At 42.0% G+C, this 23,663-nt stretch overlaps 1 protein-coding gene across 1 annotated transcript; it reads right to left on the minus strand.

Annotated features, from left to right (window-relative positions):
• Positions 1-923: 923 nt before the first annotated feature.
• Positions 924-23,663, minus strand: SF3A2 (splicing factor 3a subunit 2). Its single transcript, XM_082247410.1, has 9 exons — positions 23,571-23,663; positions 19,763-19,925; positions 15,120-15,191; positions 13,401-13,447; positions 13,217-13,326; positions 13,076-13,125; positions 10,948-11,088; positions 10,617-10,685; positions 924-1,582 (listed from the first exon to the last, which is right to left on the minus strand). The coding sequence occupies exons 2-9, from the start codon at positions 19,886-19,888 to the stop codon at positions 1,022-1,024; spliced, it is 1,176 nt and encodes a 391-aa protein (XP_082103536.1). The 5' UTR covers positions 19,889-19,925; positions 23,571-23,663; the 3' UTR covers positions 924-1,021.

Consider the following 23,663-nt stretch of genomic DNA (forward strand, 5'->3'; position numbering starts at 1 on the left):
GGACACGCTGATGAGCATATTTTATGTTAAGGGGCACTCTGATGGGCATATTTTATGTTAAGGGGCACGCAAATGGGCATATTTTATGTTAAAAAATGCGAAACACCGCGTTCGGTATTCGGCCTTCGGCCAAGCATTTTATTATTATTCGGCTTCGGCCAAGAATTTCATTTCGGTGCATCCCTACTGATTACTGTACTAATGTCACTGGTATTCCCAAAAGTGTCAAAAATGTCAGTCAGGGGTCCGATCTGTACGGCGCAATGTCGCAGTCCCGCATAAAAAAAAAAAAAAAAAAAAAAAAACACACGGGATCAAATACCACCAAAAGAAAGCGCTGTTTGTGGGGAAAAAAAAAAAAAAAAAAAAAGGACGTCAATTTCATTTGGGTACAGAGTCGCATGACCGCGCAATTGTCCGTTAAAATCACGCAGTGCCGAATCTCAAAATAAGGCCTGGTCTTTGAGCAGCCAAATCCTCCGGGGCATAAATGGTTAAAAGAGGTAGCACCCAATGCTCAACCCAATTAGTTTACTCACAAAATCTTCAGAGCCAAGGCAAGTGCTTTAGCAATGCCAATTGCATTGAAACTGGAAAGTGCTCCGCGGCTAACTTGTTATCAGAATGGTGTGCTTAACATGGAACCCAGTGCCTGAAGGTCTTTTCCAAGGTGGGCTTGCAACATCCAGACCAGTGGTGTCCAGGTATGACACTCCAAAGCTAGGCTGAGGAAAGGCTGATCTGAATAACTACCATATAAAAAAAGCTCAAGCAGAGGTGTAGTCCTAGGACACTAGCAAAAACCTCCGGCATGGTGGGTAGAGAGGGGTTGCACTGGACTGGTCTACAAATGTTGTTTACCACTTGCCAATCCAATATAGCTTAATGTGTAAAACAAAAAAAACAAAAATACAAGCTTTTGTTTTAAATGGTTCAATTTATTGGGTGACTGAAACAGAAAAAATAACATTCTACAAAAAATATCAAATGTGCACATTTGTAAGAGACAGCACAAATGGAATCAATTTGTTGGAGGTGGTGGGGGAATATTTGTAGGTCCTTCACTTGGCAAAGGTGGCCTCATCATTGGAGGCATAGATCCTGGAGGTAGAACTCCAGGTGCTGGAGGTGGCACGCCTGGAGCAGGAGGAGGAGGAACTCCAGGAGCAGGTGGAGGGGGAACCCCTGGTGGAGGAATACCAGGAGGGGGTATTCCAGGGGGAGGAACTCCAGGAGGGGGAACACTAGGGTTGGGAGGTGGTGGTGGTACACCAGGAGGAGGTACACCTGGAGGCGGCAAGGTCGGTGGTGGGACCGGAGGCGGCACACCAGGAGGTGGAACACCAGGAGCTGGGGGAAGTTGGGGAGGTGGCCCTGGTGGTGCTGGTGCCCCAGGAGGAATTGGTGGCATTGGCATTCCACCTGGAGGTGGTGGTGGTGGCATGTTTTCTGGCAAGGGTGGTCGAGGTGGCATCCCATTTATCAGAGGTGGAGGTGGAGGCCTTTTGACACCAGGAGGAGCAGGGGGGATGCTAGTTGCTGTTGGAGGCTTTTCCATCTTGAAATGGAACTGCAAGAAGAACTGAATGCAAAAAGGAACAGTGTCAAATAACCTGTATCACATGATCAACTTAAAATTACCCAGGCTAAGTTCACCTTTTAAAGAAAATAGTTCATGCAGCCAAGGGGCTCCAAGCAGTAATAAATTATTCAGCACATTCAAGTTTTTAAAAGCTGCAGCTTTTTGGTACCATAATATTATAATATATATATATATATATATATATATATATATATATATATATATATATATATATATAAAAATAAAAGCAGAGACCCTAGAGGAAAAAAAAAAAAAAAAAGGCGGTCATTGCAATATTTTATGTCACACTATTTGCATATCGGTCTCTAAAACGCAATAAAAAAAATGCATTTCAACGAAATTTAAAAAAAAAAAAAAAAAACAGTAAAGTTAGCCCAAATTTTTTGTATGATGTGAAAGGGGACATTAGGTCGAGTAAATAAATACCCAACATGTCATCCTTAAAAATTGCGCACACTCGTGCAATGGTGACAAACTACCTAAAAATCTCCATTAGCGACGCTTTAAAACTTTTTTAAACGGTTACCTATTTAGAGTTAGAGGACGTCTTGCGCTAAAATAATTGCTCTCGCTCTAATGATCGTGGCAATAACTCAGATGTGTGGCTTGAACACTGTTTAAATTTGCGGGCGTGACATCATACGCATGCGTTTGCTTTGGCGCGCGAGCACGGAGGGATGGGAATTTTTTCTTTAAACATTTTTTTTTTCTTATTTATTTTTACACTGTCCCTTGGAAAAAAAAAAAAAAAAATTCTGATCACTTTTATTGCCGTCACAAGGAATGTAAACATCTCTTGTGACAGTAATAGGTAGTGACTGGTACTCTATGGAGGGATCTGGGGTCAAAAAGCCTCCAAACCCCTCCTCTGTATTTGAAAGTATTCAAAACGCCAAGAACAGCGTTTTTGAATACTTAGGATTTTTTAAAACTAGAGCTGTTGGCTGCCGAGTAAACCGGAAGCGACGTTGCTTTCGGGTTACTACATCAGAGACACGATCAAAGCTGATTCCGGCTTTGTTCGGGTCTCTGGCTAGCCGGCACGACTCGGGTCTCCTGGTGGGAAGGGAGACGCCCCCACCTACTGCTTGTAATAACGAACGAGCGGTTGTTTAGGCGCATTTGTTATTACAAGAAAGCCGACCGTCGGCTCTAAAAGAAAAAAAAATCTGGGTGATGCCGGCAGTTGCAGGCATGACCCCGGTACAACTACTTCAGCAAAATGACGTATAGGTACGCAATTTTGCAGCAAGTGACTAAAAGGATAATCTTGGCCTTTAATCTTCAGACATGATGACCTGTTACCTTAAAAGAGCATCAAGGTACAAGAACAGAATGCACTTAACTGCAAAGGTCGTTTAACCACTTCCCGCGAGTCGACATACCTGTACGTCGGCTCGGAGAAGTGGTTGTACCGGGATGATGTCTGCAGCTGCAGGCATCAAACCGATACCGCTCTTTAGAGCCAACAGTCGATGCGACTCGGTAGCCGATCGGCTGTTATCCCAGCGAGTGGGAGGGGACACCCCGCCCCTGACCCCTCACTCCCACGGCTCTTCCCGAGTCTCCCGTCCCACCGGGAGACTCGAGCAACCAGACGGCATGTCCGCCGGCTGGTTGGAGTCCCGAAAAAAGCTGGATTCGGCTTTGATCGGGTCTCCGATGTAGTAACCTGGAAGCGGCATCATGACCCCACTTTCGGGTTTACTCGACGGCCAACGGCGTCAAATTTAAAAATCTGCCAGTATTCAAAAATGCAGATTTCACCATTTTGAATACTTTGAAGCGCAGTGGAGGGGTCTGGGGTCTTTCAGACCCCCGATCCCACCATAAAGAGTACCTGTCACTGCCTATGACAACAATAAAAGTAATCAGTTTTTTTTTTTTTTAAACTGTGATAAAAAATTAAATAAGAAAAAAATAAATTTTTAAAGCGCCCCTGTCGCAGTTAGCTTGTGCATGAAAGAAAACGCATACGTAAGTCGCGCCCGCAAATGAAAACGGTGTTCAAACCCCATGTGAGGTATCGCCGCGATAACCAGAGTCAGAGCAATAATTCTAAAAAAAGACCTACTCTAACTCTAAACTGGTAAAACGTTAAAAAATTTTAACGCTTCGCTATGGAGAATTTATTTTAAGTACCGCAGTTTGTCGCCATTCCACGAGTGTGCGCAATTTTAAAACTGTAACATGTTAGTTACCCATTTGCTGGGCGTGACATCATCTTTCACAATATACAAAAAAAATTGTGCTAACAATACTGTTTGAAAGACCGCTGCGCAAATACCATGTTACAAAAAAAATTGCAACGACTGCCATTTTATTCTCCAGAGTCTCCAAAATAAAATAAAAAATTATATATATATATATATATATATATATATATATATATATATATATATATATATATATATATATATACACACATACACACATACATACACACTAGAGCTGCACGATTCTGGCCATAATGAGAATCACGATTTTTTTTTTTTGCTTGGAATAAAGATCACGATTCTCTGTGTAACATCTTTTACATTATAAAAAAAATTGGGATAACTTTACGGTTTTGTTTTATTTTTTTTATTCATTAAAGTGTATTAATTGCGTTTGAAAGACTGCTGCGCAAATACAGTGTGACATAAAAATTTACAACAATCACCATTTTATTCTGCAGGGTCTCTGCTAAAAAAAAAATATATATATATATATATATATATATATATATATATATAAATATATAAATGTTTGGGGGTTCTAACTACTTTTCTAGGAAAAATAAACTGATTTAACTTGCAAGCAACAAGTGTAGGAAAAAGGTTTAGTCTTTAAGAGGTTAAACTTCCTTCCTCCGGCAGAGGGAATACGCTTTTCATGTGACAACTGAAGAAATGACACTTTGCTACAATGTAAAGTGGTGAGTGTACAGCTTATATAACAGTGGATATTTTCTGTCCCCTGAAAATAACACACAGCCATTAATGTCTAAACCACTGGCAACAAAAGTGAGTACACCCCCGAGTGAAAATGTCCAAATTAGCCATTTTCCCTCCCCGGTGTCATGTGATTTGATAGTATTACAAGGTCTCAAAAGTGAATGAGGAGGTCTCAAAAGTGAATGAGGAGCAAGTGTGTTAAATTTGGTATTATCACTCTCACTCTCTCATACTGGTCACTGGAAGTTGAACATGGCACCTCATGGCAAAGAACTCTCGGAGGATCTGAAAAAAAAAATGATTGGTACTCTATATAAAGATGGCCTAGCCCTAGGCTATAAGAAGATTGCCAAGACCCTGAAACCCAGCTGAAGCACGGTGGCAAAGACCAAACAGCGGTAAAACAGGACAGGTTCCACTCAGAACAGGCCTCGCCATGGTCGACCCAAGAAGCTGAGTGCACGTGCTCAGCCTCATATCCAGAGGTTGTCTTTGGGAAATAGATGTATGAGTGCTGCCAGCATTGCTGCAGAGGTTGAAGGGGTGGGGGGGGGGGGGTCAAAATCAAATTGGTCTGCATGGCTGTTGTCCCAGAAGGAAGCCTTCTAAAGATGATGAAACCGAAAGCCTGCAAACAGTTGGCTGAAGACAAGCAGACTAAGGATATGGATTACTGGAACCATGTCCTGTGGTCTGATGAGACCAAGATAAACCTATTTAGTTCAGATGGTGTCAAGCGTGTGTGGCGGCAACCAAGTGAGGAGTACAAAGACAAGTGTGTATTGCATACAGTCAAGCAAGGTGGTGGGAGTGTCATGGTCTGGGGCTGCATGAGTGCTGCCGGCACTGGGGAGCTATACAGTTCATTGAGGGAACCATGAATGCCAACATGTACGGTGACATACTGAAGCAGAGCATGATCCCCTCCCTTCAGAGATTGAGCCGCAGGGCAGTATTCCAACATAATAATGACCCCAAACACCCCTCCAAGATGACCACTGCCTTGCTAAAGAAGCTGAGGGTAAAGGAGATGGACTGGCCAAGCATGTCTCCAGACCTAAACCCTATTGAGCATCTGTGGGGCATCCTCAAACAGAAGATGGAGGAGCGCAAGGTCTCTTAACATCTACTAGATTTGGGAGGTCATCATGGAGTGGAAGAGGACTCCAGTGGCAACCTGTGAAGCTCTAGTGATAATCCATGCCCAAGAGGGTTAAAGCAGTGCGGGAAAATAATAGTGGGCACACAAAATATTGACACTTTCAAGCCAATTTGGACAATTTCATTTAGGGCTGTACTCACTTTTGTTGCCAGCAATTTAGACATTATTGGCTGTGTTGAATTATTTTGAGGGGACAACACATTTACACTGTTATACAAGCTGTACACTCACTACTTTACATTGTAGCAAAGTGTAATTTCTTCAGTATTGTCACATGAAAAGATAGAATAAAATATTTACAAACAAAATGTTTGGGGGTTCTAAGTAAATTTTCTAGCTAAAAAATACGGATTTTGACTTGTGATCAATAGGTGTCAGAAATAGGTTTGGTCCTTAAGTGGTTAAAGTGTACCTGGGTCCAGACTATGGAAATTAAATTTACAAATTTTCTTAACAAGCAGAAAGACATTTAAAAAAACAACATTATCCCTGACTTCCCTGGTTGTTATGATCTTTGAGAGAAAATTACAAGCAAAGACTAAACTCTGGTTTCCAACAGTTTAGAACATCTAGTGTGTATTTAGTTTGGAAGGCTGTCAGGGCAGGCTGCCAAGATTATAAGTAGTGAGAAAATGAGATTGGTCCACCGCGGTGAAATTCGGAGATTGATTTCTCCACAATGCCTATAGCTGTGAAGGCGATTGAGTGCTTACGTTACAGTGGTTTTACTCATGGTTTGAAAAACTATTACAATATTTTTTACATTGTTCTGTACCCAATGGGACAAAGTATTGTACATGCAGCATTTTGTCCCACAAAGCTAGATGCTTACTAAGGGTAGTTATGAGGTCCAAATGGCCCCCTCCCTCTCCTCTCCCTGTCGCAAATCCAACAGCAGCTAGGAAGGAGATAGATCCATCATAACTGCAGCTTGTCTTGGCTCAGAGCACCTTCCTAAGAGAAGCTGTGCCAAAAGGAAAGCAAAAGAGACAGGAGGCTGACACCTTCCCTCCCTTATCCTTCTGTATTCTTGTTGTTTCAGGAGTGCTCAGAGACAAGTCATACTAAAGTTATGATGCATCCATCTCTTTCTAGCTGTTGTCGGAGTAGGGGTGTGTGGTGTAGGGGTTGCGGGTCAGACCTCATAACTAAACCCACACCTAGCAACATGGGACAAAGTGCTACATGTACTTAAGGGGCAGAACAATGTTAAAAAAAAAAAAAAAATATTAAGGATAGTAGTTCTTTTCACATTATGGAAATAGTTTGGTATGCATTTTCTGGGCACAGGTTACCTTTAAACACTTTTAAATTAAGAATTCAAAAGATAGCATATATGCATTGTGTTAAATACCCTGTTACTCACTTTAAATCATGCACTCATGTGATATTGAGCTTAAACAGATACTTAACGTTTCTGAACATATAATTGTACAATTCAAGCTGAATGGCAAGCAGCTAAATATACAAGTGAAATACATACAGTTGTGCTCACAAGTTTCATACCCTGGCTGGATTTGATTTCTTGGTCATTTTTCTGAGAATATGAATGATCACACAAAAACTTTTCTTTCACTTATGGTTAGTGTTTGGCTGAAGCCATTTATTATCAATTAACTGCGTTTACTTTTTTTTTTTTTTTTTAAATCATATTGACAACAGAAACTACCCAAATGACCCTGATCAAAAGTTTACATACCCCCAGTTCTTAAAGCGGAGTTCCAGCCTAAACACACACTCACCGGTCCAACGATGCGGCCGCCCGAAGCCTCGCTCTTCTCCCTCTCTGCTCTGCGGCGCCGGCATCACTGGTGTGGGCACCCGGCTGTGACAGTTTGCGGATTCACAGCCGGGTATGCACTGCGCATGCGCGAGTTGCGCTACGCAACGTGATTGGCCGGCAATCTTCTGGGACCTCTGACATGTCCCAGAAGATTGCCGGGAGGGAGGGGGAGAGGAGAACTTCCGCTCAGGGTGCCGCGGCACTCCGAGCGGAAGTGGGAGCGGGTACCTGTCAAAACTAGGTACCCGCTCCCCCCCCCCCCCCCCAAAAAAAAATTACATGCCAAATGTGGCATGTCAGGGGGTTAGAACTACCTAAAGCGGAGGTTCCACTTTTGGGTGGAACTCCGCTTTAAGACCGTGTATTGCCCCCATTACCATTAATTACAGCTTGAAGTATTTTGTGGTATTTGTGGATGAGGCTCTTTATCTTCTCAGATGGTAAAGCTCCCCATTCATCCTGGCAAAAAGCCTCCAGTTCCTGTAAATTCTTGGGCTGTCTTACATGAACTGCACATCTGAGATCTCCCCAGAGTTGCTCAATGATATTGAGGTCAGGAGAATGAGATGGCCACTCCAGAACCTTCACTTTATTCTGCTGTAGCCAATGACAGGTCGACTTGGCCTTGTGTTTAGGATCATTGTCATGTTGGAATGTCCAAGTACGTCCCATGTGCAGCTTTCGGGCTGATGAATGCAAGCTTTCCGCCAGTATTTTTTGATAACATACTGCATTCATCTTGCCAATAATTCTGACCAAATTTCCTGTGCCTTTGTAGCTCACACATCCCAAAACATCAGCGATCCACCTCTGTGTTTTACAGTAGGAATGGTGTACCTTCATCATAGGCCTTGTTGACTCCTCTCCAAATGTAGCGTTTATGGTTGTGACTAAAAAGCTCAATTTCGATCTCATCACTCCAAATAACTTTGTGCCAGAAGGTTTGAGGCTTGACTCTGTGCTGTTTGGCGTATTGTACTCAGGATACTTTGTGGCATTTGCGTAGTAATGGCTTCCTTCCAGTGCCTCCTTATTGTGCATCTTGAAACAGCCAAACCATGTTTTCAGAGAGTCCTGTATTTCACCTGAAGTTATTTGTGGGTTTTTCTTTGCATGCCGAACAATTTTCCTGGCAGTTGTGGCGGAAATTTGAGTTAGTCCACCTGACCGTGGTTTGATCTCAACAGAACCCCTCATTTTCTACTTCTTGATTAGAGTTTAAACACTGCTGATCGGCATTCTCAATTCCTTGGATATCTTTTTATATTCCTTTCCTGTTTTATACAGTTCAACTACCTTTTCCCACAGATCCTTTGACAATTCTTTTGCTTCCGCTATGACTCAGAATCCAGAAAAAATCAGTGCAGCACTGGATGAAAGATGCAAGGGTCTGGCAAGAGTCCAGAAACCTATTGACCCTTTATACACACACACACACCAATTACAAGAAAACAGATCACAGGTGAGGATGGTTAAATTTAACCACTTGCCTACTGCCGCACGACTATATACTGCGGCAGTCAGCCTCTCCTGGGCAAAGTGACGTACCGGTACTTCACTCGCCCACGAGCCTCTAGGGATTGAGCGCGCGCCGCCAGCGCGCTCCCTGACATCCCCGCGCGTGTGACCGGTGGCTCCGATGTCCGCCGACCACTCGCAATCTCCCTCAGGAGAGGGAGAAAGACAGACGGATGATGTAAACACAGCCGTCTGTCATTCTCCCTTCGATCACCACTGAGGCTATGCGATCCTGCTATGTAGGATCGTATGTCTCTGTGATGATCTAACAAGCCACGCCCCCTGACAGTCAGAATCACACCCCTAGTGACACACTTAACCCCCTTGATCACCAATAAAGTTAACCCCTTCCCTGCCAGTGTCATTATTACAGTAACAGTGCATATTTTTAGCACTGATTACTGTAGTAATGTCACTGGTACCCCCAAAAGTGTCAAAAATGTCAGTCTGGGCCTGGTCTTTGAGCAGCCAAATCCTACGGGGCTTAAGTGGTTAATAGCCATTCAAACTCCTTTGTGTGAACTTGTGTGCATGTTATCAGGCCAAAACCACCAGGGTATGTAAACTTTTGATCAGGGTCATTTGGGTAGCTTCTGTTGTCATTATGATTTAAAAAGAGTAAACACAGCTGATTGATAATAAATGGCTTCAGCCAAACACTAACCATGGAGTGAAAGAAAAGTTTTTGTGTGATCATTCATATTCTCTGAAAAATGGCCAAGAAATCATAAATTCTGCCAGGGTATGTAAACTTTTCTCACTTTTCATTACTGCAGCCAAGCAATACAACGTAGATAAAAGTATCAGTTCACTTTCAGTAACGTGCAGTGAACTTCACCTGAAGAGGCCGCTAGGGGGTGGACAACTATAGCATTTAACCTGTCCTGAAAATGGCAAAATGGAGGGAGGGATCATGGGGCACTCCCACAACTGTATGTGTAATGGGAGCAGGTGCAGCATTTCATAAAAAGAGGAATGCAGGTCTGTACTATTCAGGGAATACAGAATTGCATAGGGGCTTTTAAAAAATATTGCTGATGGCGAAATTGCACTTTAAAAACCTGTGACAGGAAAATTAGGGAAAAGCAGCGCTCTGATCAAGCCATCAATCATACCTCTGATTGGCTCAGAGTACTCACCCCCTCCACTAGTTCGAGTTTGCAGGGGGATTACAGGGACTTTGAAAATTGAGATTCAGGTATTTATATAAAAATTTTATTTGTTCTGAATACAGAACTAGATTAATTGGTGCCTTTGCTGACTTGTATCTGAAGTTGCTGCTTTGGGGCCTTCGCCCTTACAACCTTCTCTTTAACTATGGAGAGTGTCACTGCCCTGGAACATGCTTGTCCATATTAGGCATTCCAACTCGTAATATGCACATGCTTGTTTAAGACAGTAACTAAGCAGTTAATTTATTTAAGTATATTTTAACCCTTCCTACCCAGAATCTGGATATTAACATTCCCCAGCTCAAGGTATTGTGCGAGATGTCACAGTATCTATTAAAAAAAAAAAGAAAAAAACAAACTAAACTATTTTCATCTTTAAATCAAGTTTCCCCACTAGGGGTTAGATCGCAATATGCCACGCCTGATAAAGCTGGTTAGTTACCTGTTTTGTTTCCCTATTCCAGTGTGTCCAGAACTTTCCTTCGATCTTGTCAATTTCTCTGCTAGGAACCTAAATAAAAATAAAGATATAAAAAGTCAAACATTATAACATACTGTAGATTCATAATATTTTATTGCTGAAAAAGCAGCTTCTAAACAAAAAAATAGGATTTAGAGAAAGATAAGGCCGAAGTGAAAAACATTTGTCAAAATAGGAGGTCCTAGATATAGCCATTTCTCTATATAGACAAATGTGAGTTGTAAGAATAACATTTAAAAGTAGTTATTTCCATTTGTATCAATATATTCTAGGATAAAGATAAGTGACTCACCTTAAAGGCAATGGTTTCATATGGCTCTGCTGCCATTAAAAGATACTGCCAACGTCTGTCTGGTGGTTCTATCCTCTGTTCATAAGCAGACATGAAGCGGTGTCTAGGCATGATGCTCTCTGCTATTTCTGGATAGTCAATCTAATGCAGATTAAAATAAAGAAAAATACAAAAACATGAAACATGCAATCAATTATTAGCATAAAAAAAAAGACAGAGTGCTGAGTAACTTACATCAGAGTACCAGGATGTTAAAAAGAGCTCACAATTAGAGAGAAAGTATACTATGGGGGTTATTTACTAAAACTGGAGCGTACAAAATCTGGTGCAGCTCTGCACAGAAACCAATCAGCTTCCAGGATTTATTGTCAAATCTTAATTGAACACAGCTGCATGAGATTCTGAGTGCACCAGTTTTAATTCAATCCGTCGCTCTCTGTTTTTAGTGAGGATATATTTTGATTTATTCTAGCAGGCTTTTACCTTCAACAAAAATACTGAAGTGACTAGACCTTCATAATAGCTATGACCAACAGCTTTTTAGCCATCACAGATGACCAATCTCACACGAGATATGGGGATTGTGGAGCTTACTAACCTTCCTCCTTTCTTGCTTTCCCTTCCCCCTAATTTGTCTTCCTTTTAATTTATCCTTTATTTTTTGAGTACCGATGCATTCTTTGACAAGAAAGGCAGAAAGCCTCAATGCCATGTAGTCCGACGCTACAGTCGGAAATCTGATCTCTCCAGAACCCTATAGCTTTTCCAATGTAAATCCCTACAACACCAGAATGACACACACAACCCTATCATAGCTCATACATAATTACATTATTTTTATTAACCTACACATGGTCATTGCAAAGACATTTACAAATGCATATAAAATATTTTTATGGTTTCCAAGCCTATTGTATTGTATTGAAAATCCCCAATACTGGTACAATATGTTTATCTTTGCAGTCTTTGAGAAACTACTTATTTTTAGGTCTTCTAGATACTTCTACCATATATACTCGAGTATAAGCCGACCAGAATATAAGCCGAGGCCCCTAATTTTACCACAAAAAAAAAAAAAAATGATTGACTCGAGTATAAGCCTAGGGTGGGAAATGCAGCAGCTACTGGACCCAACTGGACCACCACGAGACCCAAAACAGGGGCTGCTGGCATGGTACAGGAGAATGCAGGGCTGTGGGCATGGTGCAGTAGAATGCAGGTCTGTGGGCATGGTACAGGAGAATGCAGGGCTGTGGGCATGGTAATGGTACAGGAGAATGCAGGGCTACGGGCATACTACAGGAGATGCAGTGCTGTGGGCATGGTACAGGTGTACCATGCCCGCAGCACTGCATCTCGTAGTATGCCCGCAACCCCGCATAATGGCCGGTAATGCGGCTGTGGAGGAGTCTCACTTACCTGTTCCTGAGATGAGTTAGATTTAAAAATGGTGCCGCCCGGCACCAACACGTCATCGCGCATGCGCTGCCGTTCAGGAAAGCTCGTATGCGTTTGGCTATTCCTGGGAATAGCCGAACGTGTATAGCCTTTCCCGAGCGGCGGCGAATGCTCGGTGACATGTTGGTGCTGGGCGGCACCATTTTTAACTCTAAGGCGCCTCAGGAGCACGTCGGGCCGGCCGGGGACATTTTTTTTTTTTTTTTTTTTTAGTGACTCGAGTATAAGCCGAGGAGGACGTTTTCAGCACAAAAAAAATGTGCTGAAAAACTCGGCTTATACTCGATTATATACGGTAATTTTTTCTATGCAAACTTAATAAAAAGAGAATAAACAAATATATAGCTGTAAGTTAGCTGCTAGAGATCTTGCAGTGGCTCTGCACAATTGCTCTGTCACTCAACAACAGTGGAAATAAGTTATAAGCCTCAGAGGTAGTGCATTGTTTTCTACCAAATACGGCTGCCCCCGAATACGGCTGCCCCCATTCTGTACATGTATACAACTTGTCATATACAGAAACAAGGTTTTTAAACATTAGGACATAGTACAATTTAGATCAAGCTGATCTTTCTTTCGCACATGCTACAAAACTGAAAACTATAAAATTTCCTTGCTACATATCAATCATTACAACCTGTACCTCGAGTGTAGAACAAAAAAGGGTTACCTGAAACAGCAATGACTGCTGTCCCACCTCAGAATCCCTCTGTTTTGTCACTGTAAAAGTAGAATAGAAAGTGGTAAACCTAAATGACAAATATAACCAACAGTAAGTGGTAACAGAGCAAAACAAAAGCAGGTTCTATACCCTTATATCCAGGACGTCCAATCTTGACAAACTTTTTAACTTCAACTTTCACTTTCTCAGGTGCTGGTTGTGCAGGAGCTTCTTTAGCTTCCTTTGCTGCTCTCCGAGCCCTGAAAAAAGAAAACATGTGAGCCAATGTCTGATATCAGCATTACTGCTCTCAATCATGCATTTGACTACTTACAAATTAGTCTGATGTTTCTTTCCTTGTGTGTGGGCCAAGTAGCTACCCTAGTAACAAAAGAAAAAAAAAAAAAATATATTGATATGGTAAAAAGTATACCAAAGAATAGAAAATGTAGCACACCATTAATGCCTATGCCATTGGGACTATATTAGACTTGTAACTGTTCAGTGATAAATTTCAGTATTAACATAAGCAGTAATTTAAGTTACAGAAAAAGCAAAACCAATACTGGAGCCAAAAGTGGAATCGGTTACAACATATACACCACAGCATCATAAACCCTATAAAACAGTCAACTGGTTAACTGCAATTCATGTTTTTTTCCTCGTGACCAAAACAGTGAAAGTTTTAAAATATTGCTACTAAGAAGAGTGATCCAACACTGTTTTTATGGCAATGGAATGGAGGACTATTAACCATGATAAAGACAGTAAGAAAAGTACAGTAATCTATTAAAAGCAATCAATATTTAATTGATCCAACTTCCTTAAAATAGACTGTTGTAGATTTCATATACAAGAAGATATTTTTCTATAAATTCATGCGCCTTTGGGTTATACTGCTACCTGCAGAATACACTATCCCTGTAAGCCAGAAATACCCAGCTGACAGCTAACTGTGCCAGGCAGGGATGAGTCACTGTTCTAAGGATGCCAGCGGCTGCTGACTCCCTAACAACCAGGGGTTCTGCATAAGAAGCCATCACATTTAGCAGTGGTAGTAATACCACTGAAAAAAGTTTCACTAGAGATTCACTCAGCTACCTACCCATTTGCATTTGAATCTTTACAGACTGTACACAGTGCTGAGGTCTCCCTTATTATTTTCCTTACTTATTTTCTCTAGTGTTGAATGTTCTTTAACTTTTATGGCTTTATGTTCTTAAAGCTTTGTTTTTCCTCTTAGGAACAAATGTTAGGGAAGGTCACATTCCCCCAGTGAAAGACAGCAAATAGAAACTGACATTACACACATATATTACAAACATACAGGTATTATAAATTACATTGTGTGAATAAGACATTCACTAAGCGGGCCCCAAGAAGTAAAAGATAACATGATTCCATGCTGCAGATGGCAACACCATCAAGAGAAGCACAGCAAGCAGCCCCGGAATTTTTAATAGAAATCGAGCTGGTTCACCCAGTATAATGGGACTGCCCCGTGTCTGGGATCAGAATGAGACATGTTGCAATAAAGCATCACAGTGTCTCAGAGTAAGAAGAAAGGCCTCAGGTACTCACTAAACCTAGACAGCTGGTAGAAGGTGAGATTCGGGTGGCTGAAGGTGACCAAAGTCACCGTAGGCAGTAGAAGGAATAGATCGGAGAAGGTCCTAGAGCAGTGGTTCTCAACTCTGGCCCTCGGGACACACACGCCTTTCCTATTCAAATGCACCCATTCAAATACAAAACACAGCATTTGCCAAGAAAAGACTGTTTGGCCTGCCTTCCTGCAATCCAAATGCACCTCAATAGGATATGTGCAAAAAAATAAAATAAAAAATGCAATGCAAGCTGAATGCAACCTCTGAACTTTCATCCATTGACGTAATTTGGAAATCGCTGACCCGCATTTGATACCCTTTATATGCCTGAAAACCTCATCTGTGTACAAAAGCCCTATCAAACAAGTAAAAGTGCTTGCAGAAAGGAGGTCCAAGTTCATCTCCAATGACTCTCACACTGGATCCCTACAACATGGAATTTAACTCACCTCATTATTATGAAGTGTAAGACATAGTTTGCATTCATATGAGCCCAGATGATTTTTCATAAAATAAGGGTCCTGGAAGAAAAGAAAAAACACATAAGTAATTTAATACCTCAATTCCAAATCCAAACACTATAAACCCACATTTTGGAATGACGATGGGTGTCATCCAACCCCAATAACTTTTAGTGGCAAAAAGGTAGCTTTTTTATTTTAAATCCAGCTGGGTGACCTTATAGCCAAAAGTCGGGCTATTAACTGATGGTAAAACGGTCTCTGGCTACTGATAAATCCTTAAGTGAATTTTCACATTTGCACTAAAAATTTAAGAAAACCCTATACCGGGGCTAAAAATTTCAGGTCCTGAGCTACTAGCCAGGCCTTAAGGGTTACTCGCCACCAGTTGCCCCACCCAACCCCTCATAAATGATCTCATAAAAGTTACAAAAATAAATATTAATAACTTTATCAGTGCTGCCTCATCATTTGAAAGCTTACCAGCGCCCATCAGTGCAGCCTAGAGCTGCACGGTTCTGGATAAAAAATGACAATCACAATTTGTTTACTTGGAATAAAGATCAATTCTCTTACAATTCTTGAGGCAACATCTTTTACATTATACAAAAAATGGGCTAACTTTGCTGTTTATTTATTTTAAATTCACTAAAGTGTATTTCTTCCCAGAAAACTGTGTTCGAAAGACTTCTGCTCAAATACAGTGTGACATAAAAGATTGCAACGATCGCCATTTTATTCTTTAGGGTCTCTTCTAAAAATATTATATATATATATATATATATATATATATATATATATATATATATATATATAAATAAATACATACATACATGTTTGGGGGTTCTAAGTAATTTTCTAGCAAAAAATACTGATTTTAACTTGTAAGCAACAAATGTCAGAAAAAGGCTTAGTCTTTAAGAGGTTAAACTGCCCTCACAGACAGAAGTTCATTCCTTAGAGTCCGTTCACATATAGGAGTTTCAGGTCGCGGGCAAAATTGCTGCGATTCCAAACCATTGCAAGTCGTGGGATGCCCGAGCAATTCCCGTGACCTGCAATGGCACCCCAAACACAGCGCGATTGTCACCCGATGAATCACAGTAAAATCACGCAAACTGAAATACGGGACGCCTGACTCCCAAAAGAAGCACAAAAAATCAGGCATCCTCCGATTCTGTTTGTGCAATTTTACCGCGATTTGTCAGGGCGACAATCGCAGCAAAATTGTGCCGCGTTTGGGGTGCCACTACAAGTCATGGGAAATCGCTTGGACGTCCCGCGACTTGCAATGGTTCGGAATCGCGGGCAGAATCGCGGCAATTCTGTCCCCAATCCGAAATGCCTATATGTGAATGGAGCCTTAGATCTAAAAAGGACAAAATGATACATTGTAAAACATTGTTTATAGTTATCTAGCAGCCTTAACAATGTTGATAAACATATGGCATAGGCTTTTTTTTTTTGACAGCTGTGAGTGAGCAAAGAACAGCTCTGTAAGAATCGAACATATGTCGTTTTAAGATCATGAGGGGGGTGAATCGAGATCGCGATTTTTTGACGATTAATCGTGCAGCCTCACCAGTGCCCGACAATGCCCCCTCTCCAGTGCCATTCAATGCAGCCTCACCTGTGCAGGGGAAGAGAGAGGAGAGGGAGAGGACTAACTGCACTCCTGTAATCTATAGAAGTAGGACCAAAAAAAGTTTACCATATTTATGTGTTCTAATTAAAGAGAAGTATGGTCAAAGGGCAGCCCTCAAATTTTCCACTTGCCTGCTCACAATTTGCGAGTGGATGATGTTTAAGGAGAGTATGGGGCTGCCTCGGGAGCCGTTCTCCCAGCAATCACCCAGGAAAAGAGAGAGGAGAGGATAAGAAGAAGAGGAAAGCCGGCCGGATAATCACAGTGCAGGGATTGCCCCGCTGTAACAGCTTTCATTTGAATTGCCGGGCGCTCGCCATCACACACAGTCCCACCTCTTGGATTGGCTCCTATGATAGACGTCACACGTCTCGGCACTGGACCGGTGTTCTGTCCATCAAAGTAGCCAGGCCAGGAGGCGGTGCCGTGTGTGATGACGAGCGCCCGGCAATCCAAATGAAAGCTGTTACAGCAGGGCGATCCCCGCACTGTGGTTAGCAGGCAGGCTTTCCTCTTCCTCTCCTCTCTCTTTTCCTGGGAGAATGGCTCCCGAGGCAGCCCCATACTCGCCCTCAATCATTTTCCACTCTCAAAATACGAGCAGGTGAGTGGAAAATTTGAGGGCTGCCCTTTACCATATTTATGTGTTCCCATTAAAGAGGAGTATGGTCAAACTTTTTTTGGTCCTAATTCTATAGATTACAGGAGTGCAGTTAGTTCTGCACTTCTGTGACCCCTTTTCAGCCGATAGTGGGCTAAAGTCTGCAGTCAATGCAAGAAGCCTAACCTCAAAATATTTTACACTTTGTTAAGACAGTGTTCAATAATGAAGATTTGCCTGCACACTACAGACAATTTAGTTGGATTTTTCCTTCCTGGAGGATCTAGAATATAGCATTTAAAAAAGGTAAGCTGGATTTCATTATTTTTTTTTTTTTTAATTATGCTATGTGAATGGGTACACTTAATAAATATAAAGTTAGTGTTATCCCAATTTGCCATCAAAAGTGGATATACAATTTAAAGGTTGTGAAAGAAAAGACCAGCTAATCAGAGTGTATGATTCCAAATAGTCATTTAGGTGGCATCTATTTAGTCTGTATGTGTTGTGGCAAATGAACTAGAAAACTAACATAGACACAGTGCTTGTGTTTTACAGGGCCTTTAGAATATCCTGCATCATCTATAACCCACTTCTATGCCGTTACTTTCAGCAAAAAATCCCAGCCACTAACCATCAACTTTACAAATGCATTTCCATGCAATGTTAAGGCCTCGTGCTCACTGATACCTAAAAACCCAATGCTTTTAGTCATAGAAGTGTTTTTTTTTTTTTTAACTGATTTAAATGTAATCCATCCTTTTTAGTGTGCCTGTATGCACAAGCACGTAACCATATGCTACATACAGATCAGTAAAAAATAAATGAGCATATTACACATCCCAACAAAAGCTAGAAGAATTTTTACACCTGTGTGCACGCATAAACAATATGGCACATATACTATACGTTTTTATGCAAGAATCATTACTGTGTGCAGATACCCTAAAAGAAACTGCTCGTTTAAAACCACAAATGACTTACTAACAGCAAAACGCAATGGGCACTATTCTGTACTCCTTCTGGACCTATCGGCTGCCTTTGATACGGACAACCATCCCCTCCTCCTCAAAAAAACTTTACTTCTTTTGACTGTGCTCTTCGCTGGCTCTCATCCTACCTATCCCACAGCACCTTCAGTGTCACTTGCAATTCTACTTCCTCCACCTTTCTCCATCGGGGTCCCTCAACGTACTGTTCTTGGTCCTCTCCTTTTTTCAATCTACACCTCCTCCATTGGTCATCTGATAACCTCCCATGGCTTTCAATATCATTTCTACGCTTAAGACACCCAAATCCATCTCTCCATCCCTCAGCTCACTCCATCAGCCTCCTCACACATCACTTACTAACAGACATATCAGCCTGGATCTCACACCACTTCCTCAAACTCAACTTGTCCAAAACCGAGCTCATAATATTTCCTCCTCCAGACTTTTCTATCAAGAGCAATGGCACAACCATCCACCCATCCCCGATGCTAGGTATTGTTCTGAACTCTTTCGGCCCCACATCCAATCACTTTCCAAAGCTTGCTGTCTCAACCTTCACAACATCTCCAAAATATGTCCCTTCCTAACCAATAAAACCACAAAGATCCTGATTCACTCCCTGGTTATCGCTCACATTGACTACTGCAACTCCCTCCTCATTGGCCTACCTTTAAATAGGCTATCCCCCCTTTAAGCCATCATGAATGCTGCTGCCAGACTCGCCAACCTTCCAAACCGCTCAGCATCTGCTACCCCTCTCTGCCAATCTCTCCATTGGCTGCCACTCACCCAACGGATTCAATTCAAAATACTAACAATAACTTACAAAGCCATCCACAACTTGGCCCTAGCTACTTCACTAGCCTAGTCTCAAAATACCAACCAGATCATCCTCTTCGTCCCTCCCAAGACCTCCTGCTATCTAGCTCCCTCGTCTCCTCCTCCCATGCTCGCCTCCAGGACTTCTCCCAAGTCTCTCCCATACTTTGGAATTCTCTACCCGTATCTGTTCAACTATCTACAATTGTATCCACTTTTAAACAATCACTGAAAACTTTTCTCTTCAGAGAAGCCTATCATGCCTCCACCTAACAACTGTACTTTAAATGTCTTCATCATCTCATCCCCCATGGTTATTACCTTTTGTATCACTTGACCTGCCCTCTTAGATTGTAAGCTCTAACAAACAGGGGCCTCTGATTCTTACTGTATTGAATTGTAACTGTACTGTCTGCGCTAAAACTGTAAAGTGCTGAGCAAACTATTGGCGCTATATTAGGATATTACATTAGGATTTCTGCATAATAAATATCCAATGAGTGGATGTTTTGTTCATGATGAAAACACAGTGATCAACCAATCTCACTGCTAACAAACCCCTTGATGTGAATACCTTGTTAATATCAATTGTCTCCAAGGCTAGTTGCCGGAGACGTTCTCTTCTGTCCCGGTTGCTTTCGGAGGCAGAAGCAACTCCGCCACTGCCGGTTTTGCCACCGGCTCGGTGTTGGAAATCCATGGCTGGAGGCTCAAGGGGGACAAGCTAAGCCAGAAACCTGTAAAGGAATAAAGAAATGTAAAAAAAAACTTTGTGTATGGAGATATTGATTAGTTCACTGATTCCTCCCCCCCACCCCCCCCCCCCAGTTTAAATGTTTACATTTCTTATGTGCCTTGTTCGCATGGGCACAGCAGCAGGGAAATGCAGAGAGAAATTAGAGAAATGGGCACAGCAGCAGGGAAATGCAGAGAGAAATTAGAGAAATGGGCACAGCAGCAGGGAAATGCAGGGGGGGGGGGGGGGGGAAGAGTCCCCAAACCTTTTTCCACAATGCACTTGCAGGGGGCTGCTTGGTGCTATGGCACCATATGCTTTTGCAGGTGTTTATTTTGTGCGCACACACGCAAAATAAATTCGACCTCCCTCAGAATACTTTTTTTTTGGAGAGGTACATTGAACAAACATATACACCTAAACACCTCCCACCGGAAAGCCATCAAATGACGTCCTGGACTTGAAGTGGCGATATCTGGATGATACCTGCAGCTACAGGAATCAGATATTTTTGTTTTCAGGCAGCGATTCCCTATCTTGTAAAAGCCATCCTAGTAGCTCATGAGTCGCTTGATTGCCTTTACAAGTGGCAGCAGGAGGGGACGTTGGGCTCTCCCGGACTGCATGGTCCCCCACCATTTCTAGAGTCCTGAGAGGCCTAAAAGCATCGTCATGACGTCACTTTCAGTGCTGGCAGATGTAAACTCTGCCAGTTTTTTACCCTGGAAAATGGAGCTCGATATTTTTTTTTTTTTTTTGATCTCATGCTTTCCAGCGTAGAGGATAATCGACCCCAGATGTCTCCATAATGAGGACCTGTCACGCTTCATTCCTATTACAAGGGATGTTTACATTTCTTGTAATAGGAATAAAAGTGATTAAAAATAAAGAATTAAAGAGATAGTGTAAAAATAAATAATATATACATATTTTTTTAAAGCATCCCTGCCCCCCCCCCCCCCCCCCCATGCTCACACGCAGAGGCAAGCGCATAAGTAAGTTGCACCCGCATATGTAAACGATGCTCAGACCACACACATGAGGTATCGCTGCGAACATTAGAGCGAGATTCATTCTAGCACTAGACCTCCCCTGTAACTCTAAACAGGTAACTTGTAAATATTTTTTAAAGCGTCGCCTATGGAGACTTAAGTACCGTAGTTTTGCGCCATTACACGAATGTGACGAAGGGGTGACATGTTTGGTATCTATTTACATGGCGTAACATCATCTTTTATATTTTACCAAAAAACTGGGTTATCTATGGTGGGTTTTTTGTGTTAAACATCAAAGTGTTTTTTTTTTTTTTTTTAATGCGTATGTAAAAAATGATGCGCAAATTCTGTGTGACATACAAAATTGCAACGACCGCCATTTTATTTTCTAGGTGGTGTTTGCAAAAAAAAAAAAAAAATTATATATATATCTATATTATGTTATATATAGTCGGTCCCCGGGTTACAAACATCCGACTTACAAACTACTCCTTACAAACAGAGGGAGACAACAGGAAGTGAGGAGAAATCTACCCCTAGGATGGGAAATTCACTCCTGTAAAAGTTATCATGGGAAAAATGTGTCTCCATTGAAGCTTTATCACCAATCCTTGTTTCCACAGCAACCCATAATTTTCAAAATCCAATTGTCATAGGGACAGAAAGGGAGGTGAAATCTTCTGAACAGAACAAATAGTACAGGGGTGATAAACCCTTCCCTATGCTATCCACAAAAATTTAAAATTATTATTTTGGCTGGGGCTACACTTAAAAAATGTACCTGTTCCGACTTACAAACAAATTCGACTTAAAGCGGTTGTATCCTCACCGAAAAAAAAAAAACACAACCTTGCAGGTTTAGGAGATATAAATTTTACCTACAGGTAAGCCTTATTATAAGCTTACCTGTAGGTAAAAGGTAAAAAAGCGACGATACTACCGCTTTAAGAACAAACCTACAGTCCCTATCTTGTTTGTAACCCCCGGAAACCGTGTGTGTGTGTGTGTGTGTGTGTGTGTGTGTGTGTGTGTGTGTGTGTGTGTGTGTGTTATATGGAGAGAGAGAAAAAGAGAACGTTTAGGGGTTCTGAGTAATATTTTAGCAAAGAAATTATGATTTTTACACGAAGGAGAGAAATGACAGAATTGCCCTTTGTACTAATCTATATTTACATGCCTGTATGTACAGGCATTGAAAATAATGGTCTGCATTTCCATTATATACCTATAAACACTGCAGTGGGCAACAGGCCTTAACCGGTTGCCGACCGCCGCAAGTACATATACTGCGGCAGTCAGCCCCGTGCAGGCAAAGTGACGTACCGGTACGTCACTCGCCTGCGAGCCAATAGGCGGTGAGCGCGCACCGCTGGAGGCGCGCTCCCGCCCCCGTTTGCTCACTGAAATCCCTGCACGTGTGGCCGGCGGACCCAATGTCCGCCGCTCACTCGCGATCGTCGGTTACAGAGGGAGAAAGGCAGGCGGCTGATGTAAACAAAGCCGCCTGTCATTCTCCCTTGTGTAAGTGCAGAGATCATACGGTCCTGCTATGTAGGACCGTAGATCTCTGCTGTTACATGAAAAGCCACGCCCCTTTACAGTTAGAAGCATGCCCCTATGGACACACTTAACCCCTCCTTCTCCAATAAAGTTAACCCCTTCCCTGCCAGCGTCATTTTTACAGTAACAGTGCATATGTATAGCACTGATTACTGTAGTAATGTCCCTGGTACCCCCAAAAGTGTAAAAAATGTCAGTCAAGGGTCCGATCTGTCCGCTGCAATGTTGCAGTCCCGCAAAAAAAAAAAACGCAGATCGCCGCCATTACTCAAAAAAAAAAAAAAAAAAAAAGAAGACAAAAATCTTTCCCTTAGTAAACGCAATAACTTTTGCACAAACCAATCAAAATACACTTATTGCGATTTTTTTTACCAAAGATATGTAGCAGAAAACAAATTGGCCTAAAATGTTAAAAAAATTGGATTTTTACATTTTTTTGGGGGGAATTTCATGTGAAAAATATTGTTATTTTTGCAAAATTGTCGCTCTTTTATTGTTTATAGCGCATGATCAAAAAAAAAAAACAAAATTGCCCAGGTGATCAAATACCACCAAAAGAAAGCTCTGTTTGTGGGGAAAAAAGGACGTCAATTTCATTTGGGTACAGCGTCGCACGACCGCGCAATTGTCCGTTAAAGTCACGCAGTGCCGAATCGCAAAATAGGCCCTGGTCAGGAAGGGGGTAAAATCTTCCGGGGCTTAAGTGGTAAATGGCACCCCAGCATCTGCCAAGGAGCAGTGCATTTTGGTTGCAGGAAGACAAGCGATTTCCATGCATTCCAGCACCCACCATAGTGTGAACCTGTGGGGTCAGCCCCATACAAATAAGTCTGTATACAAAGCCTGATATTAGATTTTTAGCAGAAGTATATGGAAGCTTTATAATTGAAAAGTACAGTGCCATGGAAAATAGCTATACAACTCCAGTGATCAGAAAATATGTCCAATAAAGGATAAGTGGAACAAATAGCACAGGCAGACATGATAAGGGAGGAGGGGGAGCATCGTATACAGTAGGTAACCGTGGGCTGTAATAGGGCAGTACTCACCACCCACGTGCCCCTCTCCCATTACCCTACCGCTCTACTTACCTCCACTCCAGCCGCTTCGTACACCGGGCCACACGCTCCGGAAGTATGCGCTAACTCCAACCGGAAATAACGTTCCCTTAACCAAACGTTACT

Source organism: Pelophylax lessonae (genome assembly GCF_965119305.1).
Source record: "Pelophylax lessonae genome assembly, chromosome: 1".
In the NCBI taxonomy this organism is placed as follows: Eukaryota; Metazoa; Chordata; class Amphibia; order Anura; family Ranidae; genus Pelophylax; species Pelophylax lessonae.

Excerpts from the sequence above, each read along its gene's own strand:
- SF3A2 (XM_082247410.1), bottom strand. The coding sequence starts at position 19,888 with ATGGATTTCCAACACCGAGCCGGTGGCAAAACCGGCAGTGGCGGAGTT. Across the intron at positions 13,327-13,400 it reads AAGAAACATCAGACTAATTT|GGCTCGGAGAGCAGCAAAGG; the intron begins GTAAGTAGTCAA and ends TTCTTTTTTCAG. Across the intron at positions 10,686-10,947 it reads ATGAAACCATTGCCTTTAAG|GTTCCTAGCAGAGAAATTGA; the intron begins GTGAGTCACTTA and ends ATTTTTATTTAG.